This window comes from Myotis nattereri (assembly GCF_964212035.1).
Source record: "Myotis nattereri genome assembly, chromosome: 4".
NCBI lineage: Eukaryota > Metazoa > Chordata > Mammalia > Chiroptera > Vespertilionidae > Myotis > Myotis nattereri.
The window spans coordinates 102,120,770-102,141,427 of NC_138079.1; the positions used below are offsets into that span (position 1 = coordinate 102,120,770).

At 55.1% G+C, this 20,658-nt stretch overlaps 1 protein-coding gene across 1 annotated transcript in view; it reads left to right on the forward strand.

The window, feature by feature from the left end:
- The window catches only part of IFT140 (intraflagellar transport 140), a 92,871-nt gene that overhangs the window by 71,441 nt on the left and 772 nt on the right, over positions 1–20,658 (forward strand). Inside the window, exons 19-29 of the mRNA XM_081089344.1 lie at positions 5,823–6,000; positions 6,782–6,972; positions 7,475–7,570; positions 7,939–8,071; positions 8,151–8,294; positions 8,929–9,057; positions 9,203–9,385; positions 12,712–12,918; positions 13,151–13,363; positions 13,439–13,605; positions 15,103–15,244. Coding sequence (XP_080945470.1) covers positions 5,823–6,000; positions 6,782–6,972; positions 7,475–7,570; positions 7,939–8,071; positions 8,151–8,294; positions 8,929–9,057; positions 9,203–9,385; positions 12,712–12,918; positions 13,151–13,363; positions 13,439–13,605; positions 15,103–15,244 — 1,783 coding nt within the window. The remainder of the gene's footprint in view (positions 1–5,822; positions 6,001–6,781; positions 6,973–7,474; positions 7,571–7,938; positions 8,072–8,150; positions 8,295–8,928; positions 9,058–9,202; positions 9,386–12,711; positions 12,919–13,150; positions 13,364–13,438; positions 13,606–15,102; positions 15,245–20,658) is intronic.

Consider the following 20,658-nt stretch of genomic DNA (forward strand, 5'->3'; position numbering starts at 1 on the left):
TAGGAAAGGCAGGGGGGCCTTCTGAAGTCCTGCTCCATGACCCTCCTCCCCGGCTCCTCCCCATCTTCCTTTCCAAAAGGGAGGGCTGGGGTGCTGGCCCAGAACAGACCCACGGGCCCACCTGTCTGTCTGGGCCGTGGCCAGCCTGGCACTCGGGTGCTGCCCACAGCGCTCCGGGCAGTCTCCCGTGCTGGGTCTGGGACAGCGGCAGGAAGGTCAGGGCAGGCAGCACGCTGGTGACCAGTCGCCCACCCAACCCTCCGTTGTTCCTCCGCACACAGGTACTGCCAGCCCACGGTGTGCCAGGACCGCCCTTGTCCCAGGGACATGCAGGTGGTGGAGGGAAATGCTCAGAGGGGAGAGCAGCAGAGGAGGGCCGGGCGTGGTAGAGGGCCCCCTGAGACGGGCCTTCGTGTCCCACCTCAGACCCACTTACTGCCTAGATCTGGCGGGTCAAGGACTCCCTTGGAGAACTACCAGACCAGGACGTCATCCTTGAAATACGAGAAGGTGGCGCTCTGGACATTCCGCACAGGGCACCCAGCGAGGCCTGAAAGGGACTGCATGTGGGGTCTGGCCTGGGCTGTTTGCTGCTGACGGGAATGTCAGTCTGCACAGCGGATAAGGGACCAGGTCCATCACGGTGGTGTGTGCTGGACTTCGAGCTGACCCGTCAGCTGCTGGGGCTTCAACAGGCCCTCATCTGCTCTGCTCAAACCCCTCCGGACCCGCCGACCAACACAGCGGGAGGTTCTGTGCCATCACCTCGGAGACCCCGCCCAGCGCAGGGCAGCCAGCCAGCCAAGGCCCCAGAGCAGCTGTATGAGCAAAAAGGAAGGTTGGCAGCATGGCCCGTGGGCCTTTGCCGACAACGTGAAACCCCTGAGCTCCAGGGAGTACAGCACGTGCCTTGACTGTTTGCCGTCTTCACGCGCTGCCCCAAGGTGTAGGAACCACCAGTACCCTCACAGGAGAGAAAGTTGGGGCTCAGAGAGGTCACAGAGATGATGCGATGACCTCAGCGGGGGTCAGCTGGTCTGGTCTCCCCAGTCCTCACCTTTCACCTCCCCACTTCTGGAGCTCTGGAGAGTTCCCAGCCGTGGAAGCCCTGGCCCTGGCCCTGGGTGCTTTCCGTCCCAGGTGTGCTCAGGGCCCCTGGGTGCCGCGCACAGGGTGAGGCTGCCCACGCCACTACGTCTGCATTTCTGAAAGGCAGGGTGTCTTTGGAGAATCTGGGTCTCCAGAAACGTCTGTCCAAATTCTCTGAGGAATTTGACCTATTTTAGGCTTTTCCCCACTTTCCATGGCTTGTGCCAGGAGCAAAGCTGCTGTTCCCATCCCCCTCCCTGTGGTCCTGCCTCTCGGTTCCCGGGACTGGATGGGGGAGGGCCTGACAGTTTTGTCTGCCCTCATTCCCACAGGCAGCCTGTTCTCTCGGGAGGCCTTGAGTGCACAGAGCAGTAGATGGAGGCCTTGAAAAGGCATTTTTCCCAGGTCTCCATGAGAAGAGGATCAACTCCCCTCCTTGTGGATGTAAATCACGGATTCTTAGCGAGTCTTTAAAGGGCTCGTTTCTGACAAAAAGCAGCACATGGTCTCAGAAACAAAGCTCTGGCTCCGCTTGCCTACGGAGCAGCCACTGGGCCAGCTCCATCCAGCTGCTTCCCAGACTGGGCAGGGAAGGTTCCAGGATCCTCAAGGGACTCTGTCGGGTTGTCAGGCCCTGCAGCCTCAGTCATTTCCCCAGATTCTGGCTCATGGTGGAGGGGGTGGGGCAGGGAGAGCAGCAGGCCTGGTGGCTGCTGGACTTGAGTTAGGAGTGACCCTGTCCTCAGAGGACACCCCCCACATCCATCTGCCCATCCTGTGACCGTGGGGGTCCCGTGGGGGATGGAAGCCGGGCCATGGGCCTTCCTGTCCTCCAGAGTTCCTGATCTTGGGTCCTGCATGGGGTCCAGGGCAGCGCCCGCGAGTGCCTCCCGTTCCCGCACACGGGCAAACAGGGCTGCTTATCTTAGAGCAGAGAGGCGGGGAGATTTGGCAGCAGTGTGTGTGCGGCTGGCAGAATATGAGGCCGTTAATCCTCCAGTCATCCATGCTCTGGCAGGGGGTCTCCATGGAGCAGCTGAGAAGAGGGGCCTCTGGGGCTGGTTCTAGCAGCTTCTCGGAGGACAGGCTTTCCAGAAAGTTGGGCGGGATCCAGGCCGGCCCCTCGGCTTCCCGGCTGCCTCGCCTCGCGCGCAGGCGCCTCTCTGAGTTGATGCAGTGCAGATGTGTGTGCTGTCCACGGACTGGCTCAGACAACAGGAAACTCTCAAGGCTTGGATGGAGACCGGCCGTGTTTGCTTCTTGGGGTATATGTTGGATGCACAAACCCCAGAAGCGCACACTGGAGCTGGAGCTGCCCATGGAGAGGCAGCTGGTGCTGATGCTGTGCTGGGGGCCAGCCAAGGACTCGGCGGGCCTTTGGGCCGACGTTCTCGCTGTCCCGCATTCAGCTGTGTGGGGAGGCGCCTGCCCGCTGTGGTTCGCTTGGGCAGCCCGGCCCAGCGGGATACCCAAGGATGTGCTTCCAGCACACGCTTTCTCGAGCTCCCACTTGGTGGAGATTTAAATCCAAGGACAGAGCCCTTTGTCACATACGTGCACACAGCATGCCCGATGCTTCTTTAGTCCAGGGAGGCACCATGAACCCCAGTCAGGTCAACAGGGCCCGTCCTCTTCTCCCGAGAGCGCTCGGTACCGGCAAAGCACACAGCCGCCGCACGGGGAGACGCGAAGGTCTGCCCACTGCGAGAGAGCCGATCCGTGGCTCCCAGGTTTCTCTCTTGTACAGGTTGCTTTCCAGTTTAATTGGATTCAGATACCAACCATCTGCTTTCAAGACAAGGCAGAGGGAAGGGGGAGGGGACAGAAGAGGTCACCCTGAGCCTTCATCACCCTCGCACTGGTCTCTTACACCCTTGGCGTAGAGTATTTTAAACGAGGTTCCAATCGTGTGACATCTTTTGGAAAGGGAGCATAAAAGGCCCCATCTCGCCCAGCCTATGTGGCTCAGTGGTTGAGCCTTGACCCATGAAGCAGGAGGTCACGGTTTGATTCCAGTCAAGGGCACATGCCCGGGTTGGAGGCTCGATCCCCAGTAGGGGGTGTGCAGCAGGCAGCCGATCAATAATTCTCTCTCATCATTGATGTTTCTCTTCTTCTCTCCCTCTCCCTTCCTCTCTGAAATCAATAAAGATATTTAAAAAGGGGGAGGGCATGTCTAACCAGGGTCTTGCACAGCAGCCGGGAAGGCCAGGATGAGCCCAGACCCCAGACTGCTACCCACTGCCCAGGGCTGCCCATGCCCATTCGGGGGCCAAACCTTGGAAGCACTGAGGCATGTTTAACAGGGAATGAGCAGCCTCTGAGGAGAAGTGACAACTCCTGCCAGGCCCGTCAGTGGAGAGATTGTGCAGAATTGACTAGAAGCTGTGGGTGAGACCGGTGTTTGCTTTGAGATTCCAGATTGGAGCCAGGACGTGGTGCTCTTACTCGCTGTCCTTTCCAGGACCAGCGAGCGGTATGTCGGAAAGCCTCGTCGCTGGGTCCGAGGCTGCCTCCTAGACCCCCAGGGCCCCAGCGAGCCTCCGCCGCAGGAGGCCTCCAAGCTGCATCCAGATGTGTGTTTCTAGACAACTGGCTTCCCACCCGTGGTGCTTCTGCGTGCATTCCCACTAGCACATGAGGACGGGGGAGACAAGCTCCGATTTTCCGCTTACTGTAAGGAAGGATGTGTGGTACAGGGAAGGTGATTTCTTGCCTGAAGCCACTGGATGGGGAAGGGGCAGGAGGGGCTGACTCGGATGTCGCCGCAGCACGGCTGGCCCGGGCAAGAGACAGCGGCCGCCCCTGAGCTTCTGCTCTCCGCACCTGTTCATCCGAGTCCGAAGGAGAGGAGTGGATTGCGGGGTGGCTTTTGCCCATTGAAAGCTCTACCAGTGGCTTCTACCCCAGAAATTACTGCCGGGTCCTGTTCCTCAGCGCTGTGGGAAGGCCCCCGTGAGGTTACCAAAGGGGGTTGAGCTCCAACGTCCCCTCTCACAGGCCAGTCTCAGCCAGGCCATGGCCACACCTGGGGCGCGTGACGTCACCCCTGCCCTTTCGGCCGTCCCTCCGTAGTTACATCTCGTGGATTTTAAAAAGTTCCAGCAGGACCCACGTAGAGCCAAAAACATACAGAAGTATACGTTTGCTTGCAGGAAAGGGCACCTAGCTGTGCAGCGTTTAGACCACAGACACCCACAGTGAGGCCCATCCTTCTGGACAAGCGCCCAGCTTCCCATCTCAGGAGCTGTTTTCACCCCAGTATGTCCATGGCAGGAAGCCTGACATGAACGCCGCCCCTTCCCTCGTCCATCCTTGGGCTACGCTCAGGCAAGGCCATTAGGTAAATGCCCACGGCACCGAGGCTACAAGCTGGGCCCTGCACACGGAGCACCCCTACCTCGCCGGGACCTTGGCTGTGCCTCTCAGAGGCCCCTGTCCTGAGCCTGTGAGTGGAGTGGCCTAAGCCCCTCGTGCTGCTGAGCTGAGCCCAGGTGGGAGGGAAGCAGCAGCGCCAGCCCACCTGCTCCAGGGGCTGCCCTGCCTGAGGCCAGGCTTCATCTGACGGGAGGGCCCCAGAGGAGCAGCTGGGGATTCGTGTGTGAGTCTGTTTACAAGGGTGTGCGTGTGCATGAGCATGTGGTTGTCCGTACCTGTGCCTAAGTGTCAGAGTGCATGTACATGTGTGTGCAGGCCCATGTGTGCATGAGCATGTGCGCGGACCGCAGGTTTATGATAGGAAGACATCCATTTGGTCCACAGGAGCACAGTTGTTAACCTTTGCCTTTGTGGGTGGAGCTCACACCTGGATGTTTGGAAAGGGCCTGGGTCTGAGCTCAGGGCCAATAGGCCTGAGGACCACCCAGAAGGAAGGGCCGGAGAGCGCCCTCTCAGGCAGCCCCTGCAAGGACACTGGGTTGAGTTTTGTGGAGCCTCATTCTTGCAGAGTGGCGTCCGGGGTCTGAAACCATTTCCAGGCTCACCCTGAGCCTGGGACCTGCCAGGGAGTGGGGCGGGAGCCCCAGGTCAGTGTCAGCGGAAGTGAACACTCTAGAAACCTTACAATGAGTAGGAGGAACCTGTGCCCCTGAGCCTTTGATGGGGTGCACCCAGCCGAGTGCCCTGGTGACACTACGAGGCTCATGGGGATGGGCCAGGAGTTCTGGGGGCCTGCAGGGAAGCTCTTCGGTCCCACTCCTCAGCTTGCTCTGCAGGCCCCCAGACCTCGCCCCACCATCTCTGGGATAGGGGAGGGGAGGGGCAGTCCTGGACCCCCTGTGGGTGTGATGGGTCTGGCCAAGAGAAGCCAGTGTTTGCTGAGCAAATGGACCTACTGAGACAGGAAAGAGATGGCATTTGTCAACCTACAAAGAAGGCCCTTCTCTGTTAATGGACTGCACCCTCCTGTCCACTGCAGGGGAAATGCAGGAATCCCGGGACTGCGGGAGGGACCCTGATATAAGGAGCCGCGTCCCAGGGCTGCTCAGGAGCAGGTGCCGTGAGAGGTCGTGCACCAGGCATGGGACCCGGGGGACACACACGTTTTCTTCTGGGGGGTATGTGGCCCCTAGTTTGCCATGTTTTCTGTGGATAGAACCCATTCAACTCCCATTTGTCTCCCTTCTTGATGACTGCCTGTCCACCTCAGTCCCCTGCGCTGCCTGGCATTGGTCGAGATGGGGCCGAGGTTGGGGGGCTGGAAGCTAACGGAGCTGCCGTGTCCTCTGTCGCAGTGAGGCTGTCTGGGAGAACATGGCACGCATGTGTGTGAAGACCCAGCGCCTGGACGTCGCCAAGGTGTGCCTGGGCAACATGGGCCATGCACGTGGAGCGCGAGCACTGCGGGAGGCGGAGCAGGAACCAGAGCTGGAGGCCCGCGTGGCTATGCTGGCCATACAGCTGGGCATGCTGGTGAGTCAGGCAGCGGACGGATGGGCCCGCTGCCCGGAGGCTGCTCCTTGCTCCTTAGCCAGCTGGGCTCTGGGGCAGAGGACCTGGCCATAGAGGCGGGCCCACTGCTCGCTTTCGGGGGTGCCTGCTTGCGATGTAAGAGGGAAGGCCATGGTATATTCTTGTCTGGCCCATTTGGTTGCAAGGAACACAGACCCTCTTAAACTAGCTTAAGGCAAAAAGGGGATGAGGTCCCCAAGGAGCCCCCAAGGCCCCTCTCCCCTCAGCCAGGTCTCCTGCCTGCCCTGCATGTTCATGGAGCTCATGGCCCATCGTACCCCAGGAGGCCTCGGGAGACTGGGAGACGCAGGAGGCAGAAGCTGAGTGCCAGATGGGGTGCGCTGTGGCCGGGGCAGTTCAGATGGCCTGCACCATGTCGGGGTAGGGGAGCACCCCCTCTGAGAGGAGGGCTGTGGGGTACCCATGTGTCTGCTACATGGTAGAACTGAGCACACCTGAGTGGTCAGCCATGGCCTAGTCTGCAGGGGTGAGCGCAGGCTGCTCTGAGGGCGTGGCAGCGGTCCAGCAAAGACATCCCCACTGGACATGGACCTGGGTGGGCTCAGCTCGTGGAGATGGGATGCCACATCGGCATGTAGCATTCATCATGTAGGTCTCAGAACACAGCCTGAAGTGTCCGTCTGTCCTCGGTCATGGTCTGGTCGGCAGCACGTGTGGCGTCGGCGGTGGGTCGTGTGGGGGCCAGAGCAGTGGCCGCGCTGACGTGCACTCCCTTCTTCAGGAGGAGGCTGAGCAGCTGTACAAGAAATGCCAGCGCTACGACCTTCTCAACAAGCTCTACCGGGCCTCCGGTCAGTGGCAAAAAGCCATAGAAGTCGCCGAACACCAGGACCGTGTCCACCTGCGCACCACCTACTACAACTACGCCAAGCACCTGGAGGCCAGCGCCGACTGCAGCCTGGCCCTCAGCTAGTGAGCGGGGGGCTCTCCCATCACTCTGGGACAGGCCCTGGTTGCCTCTTGCTTTTTTCTCTGCCCCAGTGAGGTGGCCAAAGAGGTTCTCAGAGGAAGAGTCTAGATAGAGGCACCTTCTTGGGGCAGGTGGTGACCTCAGGGCGTGTCTTCCAAGGGGAGCTTGAGCTGTTGCTTTAAGAGAACCTCAGAGGCAGGGCCTCGGCTTCGCCTGGCTGCCCCGGGTCCTGGGCATGCTGAGACCTGGGCTCGCTGGTGGCGTTGCTGCAGCCCCAGTCCAGCGTGGTGCCTCCCAGGGCAGTGCTGGTGGTGGTGCCTGGGGGCCCGGCCACAGCTGAGCCCTCTCCAGGGCAGGCCCAGAGCAGCGAGGAAGCCCCACTGTCTCCTGGCAGCGGGTCCACGGGCCACAGAGCTGTAGGCGGGAGAGAGGCTCGGGCCTGTTTCCATGCACGCAACTCGGCTGAGACCGTGGGAACCAGCTGCTCCCTCTCTCCTCTTGCAGCTACGAGAAGTCAGACACCCACCGCTTTGAGGTGCCCAGGATGCTCTCGGAGGACCTGCAGTCCCTGGAGCTCTACATCAATAAGATGAAGGACAAGTGAGTGTCCCCCACGGGGTGAGGGGACATGGCAGGGGAGGCTGGGTTGGCATATGGGGTCTGGGGGCCCGGGGCTGCTCAGGGAACCTCCTCCTGGAGCTTTACATGTGAGAGTACGAATCACTCTCTTGGTCCCTCAGAGCCAGATCCTAGGATGCTGGGTGGGGAAGGTCGATGGGGGGTCGGGGGGAGGGCTTTTCCTCTGGACATGGTTCCTTCAGACCTCGGGGACCTCACTCTTGTCCGCCAGCTTCCACGCCTCCTGGCTGCGGGCCATGGGAAGTGCACTCTGAGGGCGGCATTTGGGACCCGGGGGCTCATTTCCAGTGGGAGTGGGGACCTAAGGGATCCCTACGGGCTGCTCGCAGGACCCTGTGGAGGTGGTGGGCCCAGTACCTGGAAAGCCAGGCAGAGATGGACGCTGCGCTGCGCTACTATGAGCTGACACAAGACTACTTCTCCCTGGTCCGCATTCACTGCTTCCAGGGCAACATTCAGAAGGTAGGCGCCTTCTGGGAGTGGGCCCTGTGGGGGGAGTGAGCTGCAGGCAGACCCCCGGGTCTCTCTGCTGGTTTTCTAGGCTGCCGAAATCGCCAACGAGACAGGAAACTGGGCTGCGTCCTATCACCTGGCCCGGCAGTACGAGAGCCAGGAGGAGGTGAGGCAGGCGGTGCACTTCTACACGCGTGCCCAGGCCTTCAACAATGCCATCCGCCTGTGCAAGGTAGGCGGCCGCGTGCAGCACACACGGAGCCGCGGGCGGAAGCTGTGAAACGCAGGCAGGTGGAAGATGGGAAACGGTGCTTTGTCATCGTTTCCCACAGTCGATGACAAGATTTCCAAACAGAAAAGGTAGAGAATTGTATCATGAGCATCGATCGCATCTCCCACCTGGGCTGGCTTCTACCACTCAGGCCTCACTCTGCCTGTCACACTGGCTCTGCCCCTCCTTCCCCATCTCTGCTCTCCCCTCCCTGCTGGTGTTTGTAAAGCAAGGAGGAGTCACTGTGATGTCCCTGGGCTTCTGAGCCCGCGCTGAGGCTGGCTCGCTGCTATGGCCTTGTCCACAGGCGGCCTTTCACTGTGCGTCCATGACAGTGTTCCAGCCCAGGGCCTCACTCCTGGGAAATCCCAAATGTGGAAAGCCCTCACGTAAACTAGTCCCCACCGTGTTCTGTATAATGGGGGGGAAGGAAACCTCTGAAAATTCTGCTACACTCACCCAGTAAGACATGACACTCATTGGAAACCACGATCGCGTGGATTGGTGTGTGTCAAACAGGGAAGATGGGCCCCGCACGGCATCATTCACAGACCGGAGCAGGGACCTCTGAGCCCTGCCCGCCCCCTTCCCGCAGGAGAACGGCCTGGATGACCAGCTCATGAACTTGGCCCTGCTGAGCTCCCCCAAGGACATGATTGAGGCCGCATGCTACTACGAGGAGAAGGGCGAGCAGATGGACAGAGCGGTCATGCTCTACCACAAGGTGAGGGGCGCCCTGCCCTGGACCCGAAGCGGGGCAGCACAGGGCTCCCGGGAACGGGGGACTTGCCTGGGTGCAAGGGGACCACGCCAGCGGTCTCCGGATCCAGGCGTCCGGCAGCTGCTCAGAGCTCCCCTGCCGTCCACAGGCCGGCCACTTCTCCAAGGCCCTGGAGCTGGCCTTCGCCACCCAGCAGTTTGGGGCCCTGCAGCTCATCGCAGAGGACCTGGATGAGAAGTCGGACCCTGCCCTCCTGGCCCGCTGCTCGGACTTCTTCCTTGAGCACAATCAGTATGAGAAGGCAGTGGAACTGCTGCTGGCCGCCAAGAAGGTACGGAGACGGCCGGGTCCCCGCCAGGCACACTCGCGGGCCCCGAAGCCCCAGGCCACCGTTTCCACAGGCACAGGGCGCTTGGCTTCACTGTCCCGTGATTGCAGGAAGGTGTTGGCTGCAGCCTCCCTGGGGTGCAGGGCCGAGAATAAGCCCACCCTTAGAGCCGACCCGATGTGGACTCACTGCCCATTTCACCCGTGTCTTCAAATTACAGCTAGGGAGTTCCACTCATCTTGTGTGTGTGTGACAGAATGCACGCAACAAAACTTACAATTTACCATCTTAGCAGTTTTTAAGTGTATAGTCCAGCAGCAGTAGGTGCACGCACAATTTCATGCAGCCAATCTCTAGAACTCTTTTCATCCTTGCATCTTGTCCCCATTAAACCGCCTCCCCCAGCCCCGGTACCTCCGTTTACTTCCTGTCTCTACGAACCTGACTGCTCTGGGGACAGCGTATGAGTGGAGTTACCCAGTTCTTGCCGTTTTGTGACTGGCTTATTTCACTGAGCAAATGTCCTTGAGGTTCATCCATGTTTGACATATTTCAGCATTTCCTTCCTATTTAAGACTGAATCATATTCCACATTTGCCTATCAATTCACCCATAGATGGACACTTGAGTTAATTCTGTTTTTCGACTATTGTGGATAATGTGGCTATGAACATCGGTGTATGAATAACTCTTCGAGGCCCTTCTTTCAATTCTTTGGGGTGTTTATCCAGAAATGGAATTGCCAGATCATATGGTAACGTTTAATTTTTTGAGGAACTGCCATGCTCTTTTCCACGGCAGCTGCACTGTTTACATTCCCACCAGCAGTGCCCACGGGTCCCCATGTCTCCACGTCCTCACCAACACTTGTTATTTTCTAGTTCAGGGGTTCTCAACCTGGGCTGCACATTAGAGTCACCTGGGAATCTTTTTAAAATCCTGGTTTCTGGGCCTCATCCTCCGGAAATTCTGTTTCTTTGTTATGGGGTGGGGCCACAACATTAGTAACAGCCAAGGTTGAGAACCATTGTTCTAGTTAATAGAAAATTGGTAGTAGCCATCCTCATAGGCATGTGCACTAATTTTTCCCACTGATCTGCAGATAGAAACTGAATGGGGATATAGAAAATTGTTAATCATACAAATTTAGCCTATCCATTTTTTTACTTTTTTTTAATATATTTTTATTGATTTCAGAGAGGAAGGGAGAGATAGAAACATCAATGACGAGAGAGAATCACTGATTGGCTGCCTCCTGCATGCCCCTGATTGGGGATCAAGCCCGAAACCCAGGCATGTGCCCTGACCAGGAATCAAACTGTGACCTCCTGGTTCATAGGTCAACGCTCAGCCACTGAGCCATTTTTTAAAATTGATTTTAGAGAGAGAAAGGAAGGGGGGAAAAGAGAGAGAGAAATAGTGATTTGTTGTTTCACCCATTCATGCATTCATTGGTTGATTTTATATGTGCCCTTGCTGAGGATTGAACCTGCAACCTTAGCATATCTGGACGACACTCTAACCAGCTGAGCTACCTGGCCAGGGCATGCCTATCCACTTAAAAGATCTTTCTTCTGCCCGGCTGGCGTGGCTCAGTGGTTGAGCATTGACCTATGAACCAGGAGCTCGCAGTTCGATTCCCTGTCAGGGCACATGCCCAGGTTTCGGGCTCGATCCCCAGTGTGGGGCATGCAGGAGGCAGCAGATCAATGATTCTCTCTCATCATTGTGTTTCTATCTCTGTCTCTCCCTCTCTCTTCCTCTCTGAAATCAATAAAAATATATTTATACCATTAAAAGAAATAAAAGATCTTTCTTTCTGCAGCCAGAATTAGGCAGTTTTGTCTCTCACTACTGAGTGAGGAAGACATTTTTGAACAAATGAAAAGGCACCTATCGTGTTCTTGGTTAGAAAAGACCCAGCAGATGTACATCTGATCCTCCCTAAGACCGTCTTGCACTTAACCTGTAGCTGGATAAGTGGACCCTATAGTTTCACAGTGAAAACAGATAAACTGGAATAGCCAGGGGAAATCTGGAAAAGAAGACTAGTAGGGGGTCATCAAACCTCCAGACCTGAAAGCATATCGAAGCTAGAATAACTGGGGCCTGTGCTTGGGCAGGCCTGCAGATCAGTGGGAAGTATTAGGAACCCAGAGGGAGAGCCATCCGTGTATGCATGCTGAGTATGAGATGCAGGAGCACTCACACCCGTGGAGAAAAGATGAGCTGTTCAGCAAGGGGCTGATACAACCAGGTAGCCTCCGGGAGAAACAAAGTTAAATCCTACTCCAGTCCTCCGAGGAAATTCCTGGTGCGTAGAAGGTGTAAGCTTGTCAGTGAAATAGCAGTAGTTCCACCAGAAGCTATGAGATGTCACATGGTCTTAAAGGAGGGAAGGCATTCTCTATGATTTAAACCCAAAGCCATAGTGGGGAAGACTGATCAGTTTGACCGAATTTGAAAATAGCACACGGAGAAAACACCGTAAAAAGCAAAGATAAATAATAAAATGGAGGAAAATATATCCTACCTAAAAGCTAATTTTCTTCGTATGTATAGCGTTTGTGTCAATCTATAAGAAAGTTACCAAAAACTCAAAGGGAAAGAACAAAGAATATGGACGGAATATGTATCACTCATAATAAGATCGAAACTCACGGAGATTCCTTTTTTCAAGGATTAGGCTGGTAAAGGTGAAAAGGTCGGAAAGCCCACTAGATTGTCATGGGAAACAAAGGCACTCAGGCTGTGGGTGGGAACCCAAGCAGGCCTGTCACAAATAAAATTACATCCCTTTGACCCAGCACTTCCGTCCTCAGCGATTATCCTAACACATTTATACACGTGACAGTGGCCTAAGCACAAGGGCTGTGCCAGCAAAGGATAACCCCCTTCTGCGTGTGTCAGCAGGAGAGTTGAATTAGCTGTGGTTCTCGGTCGAGTGGAATACTACGCAGTTGTCAAAAGGAGGTGCGGTTCCTTGCTACTGAGGTGGAATCATCTCCAAGACACAATTCTTTTTTCCCCAAGACATATCCCTATGAAAAACATAAATTTTCTCTTAAATTTTAAAGACATTTAATTAATTAAATTCATCAGTTGAAAAATTTCAAAAGAATTCTAGAAGAAAATTAATTTCTGGTTTCCTTTTTCTTCCACAACAAATGTAAGGTTCTTTTGAGCTCCGCATTTCCTTCGTCGCATTCCAGAATGTTAGTAGCATGGGAGACAGTCAAGGGCCACCCCTGAGCCTGGCCCGGCTTCCCCTGCGGAGGTGGTGGGTGGGAGGGCGACGGCCCGCCTCAGCGTCCGTGGCCCCTTCCCAGTACCAGGAAGCCCTGCAGCTTTGCCTGGAGCAGAACATGACCATCACCGAGGAGATGGCCGAAAAGATGACCGTGTCCAAGGACTGCACGGACCTGTCAGAAGAGTCGCGGCGCGAGCTGCTGGAGCAGATTGCCAACTGCTGCATGCGCCAGGGCAACTACCACCTGGCCACGAAGAAGTACACGCAGGCCGGGAACAAGCTCAAGGTGAGCCGGCCGGAGCGGCCACGCGCACACCTTCCCTTTTATCCCGAGTTTAGCCCAGTGGGGGGAGCTTTCCCAGCCCGGGTTCTGAAGGGTGCCTGCGGGAACCCAGAGCCCTGCGCCCCGTGCCTGGCCCCTGGCCCGGACCCAGCCGGGGGCGCCTGCTGCTGCGGGTGGGACAGGCCATGCTCCCAGCTCCCAGCCCGGCCCTGGCTCCTCCTCCTCCTCCTCCTAGGCCATGAGGGCGCTGCTCAAGTCTGGGGACACGGAGAAAATTGTGTTCTTCGCGGGTGTCTCGAGGCAAAAGGAAAACTACATCATGGCGGCCAACTACCTCCAGTCCCTGGACTGGCGGAAGGAGCCGGAGACCATGAAGACCATCATCAGCTTCTACACCAAAGGCCGGGCCTTGGACCTGCTGGCGAGTTTTTATGATGCCTGTGCCCAGGTACAGCCCCTGCTCGCCGTCTGGGGGCCCCGGAGGGTCCTTGGCCCATGGGTCCTGATCATCTCGTCTGCGCAGGTGGAGATCAATGAATACCAGAACTACGACAAGGCCCACGGGGCGCTCACTGAGGCCTACAAGTGCTTGTCCAAGGCCAAGACCAAGAGCCCCCTGGACCAGGAGACCAAGCTGGCGCAGCTTCAGAGCAAGATGACGCTGGTGAAGCGGTTCATTCAGGCCCGCAGGTGCCTTCCTGAGGAGGCTGGGAGGCGGGCACTGCACCTCGGGCCCCAGGGAAGCCCTGAGAAGCCCCCCCAGGCTCCCCCTCACTGCCAGGGACCAGACCCAGGTTCAATTTCCAGAGAACATTCTTCAAAGGAACTTCCTGGACACCTAGACAGGAACAGGTCTGAGCTCCTCTTGGGGGGCCCCTTAGAGCCTGGGCACGTGCTTGGGAAGATTGTTCAAGAAACAACCAGAGACCAATCCGTGCACAGGGGCGGGCAGGGCATTCTACGGGAGGGGCCATTGTACCCCGGGTGGCAGGGACTGTGGTGATCAAACAGATGCTCCCCCCACGGGGGCGGCTGGAGCCTGTGGGCAGGAGGCTCGCGCAGCACATTTTCTCTGTAATTAGGAGAGACCACAGATCTGGGTTTGTACATGACACCAGTTTTTATTGGCGACTCATCCAGCTTTTCCAGGAGCCCGCTGTGTAAGCAGCAGCTCAGCTTCTGTCTAAACCAATGAAAGCATTTTCCTCATCTGAGAGCAGGCCCTTGAAAGAGCGCCACACATATTTTGAACACGGCTGTGCAAAGTGGGGCTCTCGTAGGGGCACTGCCCACTCGGGTGCGTAAGTTCTGGAACATCTGCTGAGTCTGAGATACAGGAGGGAGAAGGGAGGAGGCTGGGCAGCAAGGACTGTGCAGCCACAGGACAGGACATTGTGGACGGAGTCGGGGGACTCATGAGGGCCAGAGGGCAGCCTGCCTGGGGTGGCCAAGTCAGGGTTCGACAGGAACGGGCCAGTTGGTCCTACTGAAGTGGGAGCTGAGCCCCTAGAGCAGGGGTGGGGACCATTTTCTCTGCCAAGGGCCATTTGGATGTTTATAACAGCATTCGTGGGCCATACAAAATTATCAGCTTAAAAAATCAGCCTGCTCTATGTGGCCAAACAATTAATTAACTCACCCCTAATGCCTTGGCAGGGCCAGACCCAATGATTTCGTGGGCCTTATGCGGCCTGAGGGCTGGACGTTCCCCGCCCCTGCCCTAGAGGCTCTAGCCAACCACCCTGAGCCAAGTCCTGCTCCGGAAGCTCCTGAGGCCCTCCTGGCTCTGTTCTCACTCTCCTACCACTTGCTGCTCTTCCACAAACCACAAACGTGTCACTGCGCAAGCCTTTGTTCATGCCAATCCCCTGCCCAACCTCCTCAGCCTCTCGGGTGCCCCCCTGCATCACACTGCCCCTCTGTAGACAGTTTCCTGGGCAGGGACTAGGATTGACAAATCCTTGCTGAAGCGCAATACTGGCACTCTGAGCAGTCAGCAAGTTTTTGTTAAGTGAATGAGTGAATTTATGAATGAACTCCTTAGTTATTTTAATTCACAAGAATTACCTTCACAGAAGATTGGTCCCTGGTTCCCTGAGCTCCTTTCGGGGCAGAGGGCCCCCGCTCTGACCTCTGACCGCCAGTCCAGGTCCTGGGTTGGGCTCAGGCTGTCTCTGCTCTCGGCAGGACATACAGCGAGGACCCCAAGGAGTCAGTCAAGCAGTGCGAGCTGCTCCTGGAGGAGCCAGACCTGGACAGCACGGTTCGCATCGGGGACGTCTATGCCTTCCTGGTGGAGCACTACCTGCAGATGGAGGAGTTCCAGATGGTGAGGGTTCAGCCTGCAGGAGTTGGGAGCTCACCTTGGAGCAGGCACCGCTCCTGTTTTATGGGGAGTTTTTTGTTTGTTTGGTTGGTTTTTATTTATTTTAGCCTTTTAAAAATATGTATTTTTTATTGAGTTCAGAGAGGAAGGGAGAGGGAGCTAGAGATAGAAACATCAGTGATGAGAGAGAATCATTGTTTGGGTCCCTCCTGCAGGCCCACACTGGGGATCGAGCCCGCAGCCCGGGCATGTGCCCTGACTGGGCATCGAACTGTGACCTCCACTGCACCACAGCAACCGGGGTAGCTTTTTTTTTTTTTAAATAACTTCAAACTAAGAAGTTACAAGAATAATAGAACCCCAGTGTAGTTCCTTTACCAGCTCATCAGTTTTTATAACATTTTGCCATATTCATTTATTCATTCTGATGTATGCCTTTACATTTCTATTATAGGCAGGAAATGGGTATTTTTTTGAGCCACTTTGAGAGGTGCAGACATGCTGCCCCTCCACCCCTTAGATTGCTAACTCTTATGTAGACACCTGGGTGTTGAATTGCTGGGTCATAGGATGAGTGTATGTGTAACTTTCCAAGAAGCTACCAAACTTTATTTTCTTTGTCGTGGTTCGTAGCAGGGTTATTCTAGTCCTGTCGAACGCTAGGAACCAGGCCCATCTCCGGTACCTTCTGAAAGCGTTATGTCAGACTTGTGTCATTTCTTCCTTACCTGTTAGGTAGAATGCGTACGTGAACCGACCTGGCTTGGAGGTCTCTTTGTGGAAGGTTCTGATAATTCCGTTTGACAGAGTGGTTCTCAAACATGTTGGTCTCAAACAGCTTGCCCTAGGAAAGCTATGAGCACCCAGTTTATGTGAATTAGATCCACTGATGTGAATGGGAGGGGCGTTTAATCGCCTTCTCGGGTATTTGTAGATCTTCTTTGACGCTACACCAACAAGTGCTGTTTCCTAAGTTAGCTGCAGGGAGGAACGGAAGCCCTACCGCTGTACGTCTTGTGCTCTGCTGCACTGGCCCATTGGTTTCTCCTGGATCTTGTACACCTGCATGATTTTGTAAAATCATGTTGGTCATTTGCAAAATATTGGTTCACTGAGGTAGACAAATGTTAACACATTTCATGATACATATTTTTTTAAATCTCATTTGCTGATATCACCACCAATCTCATCAGAAAAGTCATTAAGTATCGTGAAAACCTCCAGCTCGTGGTGGCCCGAAATTCTAACTTCGTTTGAAAACTCATATTTATTATCCTTGGCAAAAAATACTGTCAGTTACTATTTTCCTTAAAGTGACAGTTTCGCTTTGTTCATTTGTGAAAAAATATCTGCCACATAACCACGTCTGAATAGCCACAGTTTATCTTTCAGTCGTTTTTACAGTAAGAATGATGTTCCACGCAAGTAACGAATTTAGCTCACAGCCACGCTAGCGTGTTTCCTCATCTTCGCCAGCATCTGGTACGATCATCCCGTTATTTCAGCCCTCCTGGTGGCGGGTGGTGGAATCTCATTGTGCTTTTAATGTCCACTTTCTTAATGACCAGGTGACTCACCGGCTGTCTGCATACCTCCTCCTGTGACCGTCCAGATCCTCTTATTTGGGTGTTTGTCTTCTTGTTGATTGCGGTCTTTATAAGTTCTAGACACGTTTCCTTGATCAGCACACGATCTGCCAGCTTTGAGTTAGGGCCGATTTCATCGCACCTCCAAGGCAGTGCCCTGCCGAGAACTCCCCCTGTGCGCGGTGCTGCAGCCTCCCACGCGGCTGAGTGGGCCGGCTGGCGGAGTGTGCACGGCTGGCCCCTGTGCTCAGCCTCCGGGACTCTCCCTCCGGCTCCTTTCGGAGGTCTTTCCCTGGCCTCCGTGCTTCCCGCGCACACGCGCTGGTCATTATTCAGATAAAGACTCAGAAGGACCCTCGGCAGGTCTGGAGCATGCGTGCTCGCTCTGTCTCGCCCCCTTCCTCACTCCCTCTGATTTTCTTTTTATATTTTGTTCTCAGCAGTTATACATCATCTGGATTCCATTATGTTCCTCCAAAGAGTATTACTGTTTGTTTCTTTCCGCTCCCTCCCTCCTTCCCTCCCTCCTTCTCTCCCTCCCTTTCTGTAATCATCTTTGCTCAACTCAGAGTCTAAACTCTCCCCCGTGTTGGGCAGCCTGGGCAGCCGCTAGAATCTCTGCTAGAATCTCTGATCGGTACTTTAGCTTTGGTCCGGCTCCTTGGAGTCTGCCCCTGTCCCCACCCCTTGAAGAGCGCAGGGTCCGCCAGAGATCAGGGTGGAGTTCACACTCAGGTTTGAGCTCCCCTCAGACTCTCTCCTTTCCAACATTTCCTCACATTCCAGCTGTTAGGCTTGACCCAATTCTGATGCTGGTTTTTAAGCCAGTAAGGGTTTGGGTTTCTATGTGCCTTTTTTTTTCTATGTGACTTTCAGCTCCTCACAGTAGCCCTGACTGGGGCCTCGCATGTGATAAGTTACAATTAGATGGAAACGCGTCCCCTGCTCCTCCCGTCTTCCACCTGTCGATTCCCATCTTCTTGCCCGTCTTCCTGCCCGAGGTCGTTCCCCAGGGCCCTTTAAGTTATTTTTGTGGGTGGGAAGGTTGGTCTAACACGAATTACTCTGCCACTACCGGAAGCTTTCCTCCTCATTCTTTCCCATCATGAGCCTCTGATACCAACGTAACAGTTATTCCTGGATGCCTTTTTCCTTCGTGTTCCACGGGGCGCCATAGACTTTGCTCCGCCTGCAACATCTCCTTGGCCACCCGCTGCCTTAACTCCCAGGTAGTTTTTCTGGTGAGACTCCAGTGACCCCAAGGAATCTCTCGGTTCCCCTTCCTCAGTCTCACAAACTGAGTATGGACAGGTTTGTTTCAGAAACATTGCTAGTGAACTCTGCCAGCCTCATTAGCTGAGGGTTCCAGAATTCACAGGAAATTTCCAGAATTCAGCAGCAGCTCCCCGCAGTGTGAAAGGTCAGCACCATGAAACCCGGATTTCCTGACCTAAGCACTTATTTCCTCTTTGCCCCCCACCATGTCCACTCACCCATGTTTTTGTTGGGAGAAAACAACTCTAAATCCAATCTCGACAAGGAGAAAAAGTGAGACAAAATTGGACTGTGAAGGTGCTCAGACCACTGCATCCTCTGCCCCCTCTCCCCCGCCCCCGTCGCGCTGTGTGTGGGAGGCAACCAGTCGATGTGTCTCTCTCACATCAGTGTTTCTCTCTCTCTCTCTCCCCCAAATTTCTTTCTTCATTTTCCTCCCGCCCACTCAGTTCTCACTGCCTGTTGAGAGTCAGGTCCTGACAGTTGGACAGTGATATCTTCAGGGGTCAGGTGTCTAGTTACATTTCTTTGTTGTCCTTCATCTGTCTTTGGTGACCATGTCTTCCTTCCAGAAACTCTGCTCCCGCCCTTTATTGAAGAAATCAGCTCTGAGACCAAGCAGTTACACCGCTGGGTCCTTTCTGACCTCCTAGTTCTTCCCTCCTCAGCTCTGCTTGCTTCCCTTCTCAGTGTACGCACTTCTTTCTTTTTTTTAATTATTTTTATTGATTTCAGAGAGGAAGGGAGAGGGATAGAAAGATAGAAACATCAATGATGAGAATCATTGATCAGCTGCCTCCTGCACGCCCCCTACTGGGGATGGAGCCTGCAACCCGGGCACGTGCCCTTGACCGGAATCGAACCCGGGACCCTTCAGTCCATAGGCCAAAGCTCTATCCACTGAACCAAACCGGCGAGGGCCTCAGTGTAGGCACTTTTTGCTGCCAGACCTCGTCCCCCCCTGCAGCTCCGGCTACCCTCACCACCCTGGCTGGCCTGTCTTAGTGCTGTGTCCTGCGTGCCTAGCACAGCACCTGGCCCACAGCAGGCAAGTGGTAAATTCCTACAGAAGCCACTTCCTGTGTGGCTGTCCTCTTCCTCTGGTCTGCAAACTCCTGGGGGTCTGTACTCTGCCCATCCCCCATCCCCCCAAAAACCATCTTTGTATTTTTATCTTTGTTATCTTTATCTTTTATTTACTTTTACTATCTTAGTTATTTTGGCCCAAAATAAAGTTGCTCTAAAAGTTTTTATCATCCTTAAGAAATACTAAGAGCTGCCCTAGCCAGGGGCTCAGTGGTTAGAGCCTGGGCTCGTAAACCACAGGTTCCATTCCCAGTCAAGGGCATGTACCTGGGTTGCAAGCTCGATCCCCAGCCCCGTCAGGGTGCATATGGGAGGCAACCAATCAGAGTGTCTCTTCACATCAATGTTTCTCTCTCTCTCTCTCTCTCTCTCTCTCTCTCTCTCTCTCTCCCTCCCTCCCTCCCCCTCTTCCCTCCCTTCCACTCTCTCTAAAATCCAATGGAAAAATATCCTCGGGTGAGGATTAAAAAAGTAAATAAATACTAATATCTGATCATTATTCCTCCTAAAGAAAAATTAAAAGCTCCTAGAAATTTTTATCACATCCTGAATTGATATAAAGTGTACCTTGTGGGTAAGTCTTAGAGGCCACATGAGGCCCTGTTCCTCCATCCTTGTGTGTGGCCCTTCCTGTGGGTGAATGGGTATAGCGAGTGTTAACAGGTGCAGGCAGACATGGCAGCTGAGCGCAGGCACCGCAGGTGTAGGCAGATATGGGCAAGTATAGGCCAGTGTGGTTAGGCATGGTAGGTATGGGCAGGTGTTAGCAGGTGTGGGCAGGCGTAGCAGATGTAAGCACTCCGGTTCTACCTCAGAACCCCCAGCCCGGAGCTGCTCTGGGTGGCACCCTCCTGCTCTACCACATATTCCCACTGGCAGGTCCAGAGGAAGTTCCACAGCTCAACACTGACAATTCCAATTTACCGACCTAGGATCAAGGACCACACATACAAAGACTCACAGTAATCGTAGGCCTAATCAACTGGGGTACACTGGATGCTTGGTCAAAATAAATAAGACCAACCATGCACATATTGCTACCTCCCCTCCAACCAGACTCGCCTCTGCCCCAACATACATGGAAAAGATGGAGATGTGAACCCATCCTTCCGTCAAAGCCTCCCTGGGTGTGCTTACAGGTCCTAAGAGGACCATGGTCCCAAAACACACATGGGCTGCTTGCTCAGTGCTCCCAGGAAGCTGGCTGTTCCTGTCCAGCTGGTTGTGCTGATCACAGCTTACAGCACCGGCCATCAGAGCCTGCGTGGGCTGCCCCCCCCCCGCCCCCCCCCCAGACACCACCACCCTTGGGAAGGCTGGGAAGTCGCAGATTGCACCCAGTCCCTCCCTCCAGAAGCAGGGACAGCTTTCCTCTGACCTCCGGGGTCAGGAGTTCAGGGAACCATTGCAGCGAAGGGTGTGGGCCCTTGGTTCTGACATGAACTAACCCAGTCATGGCTGTTCTGTGTG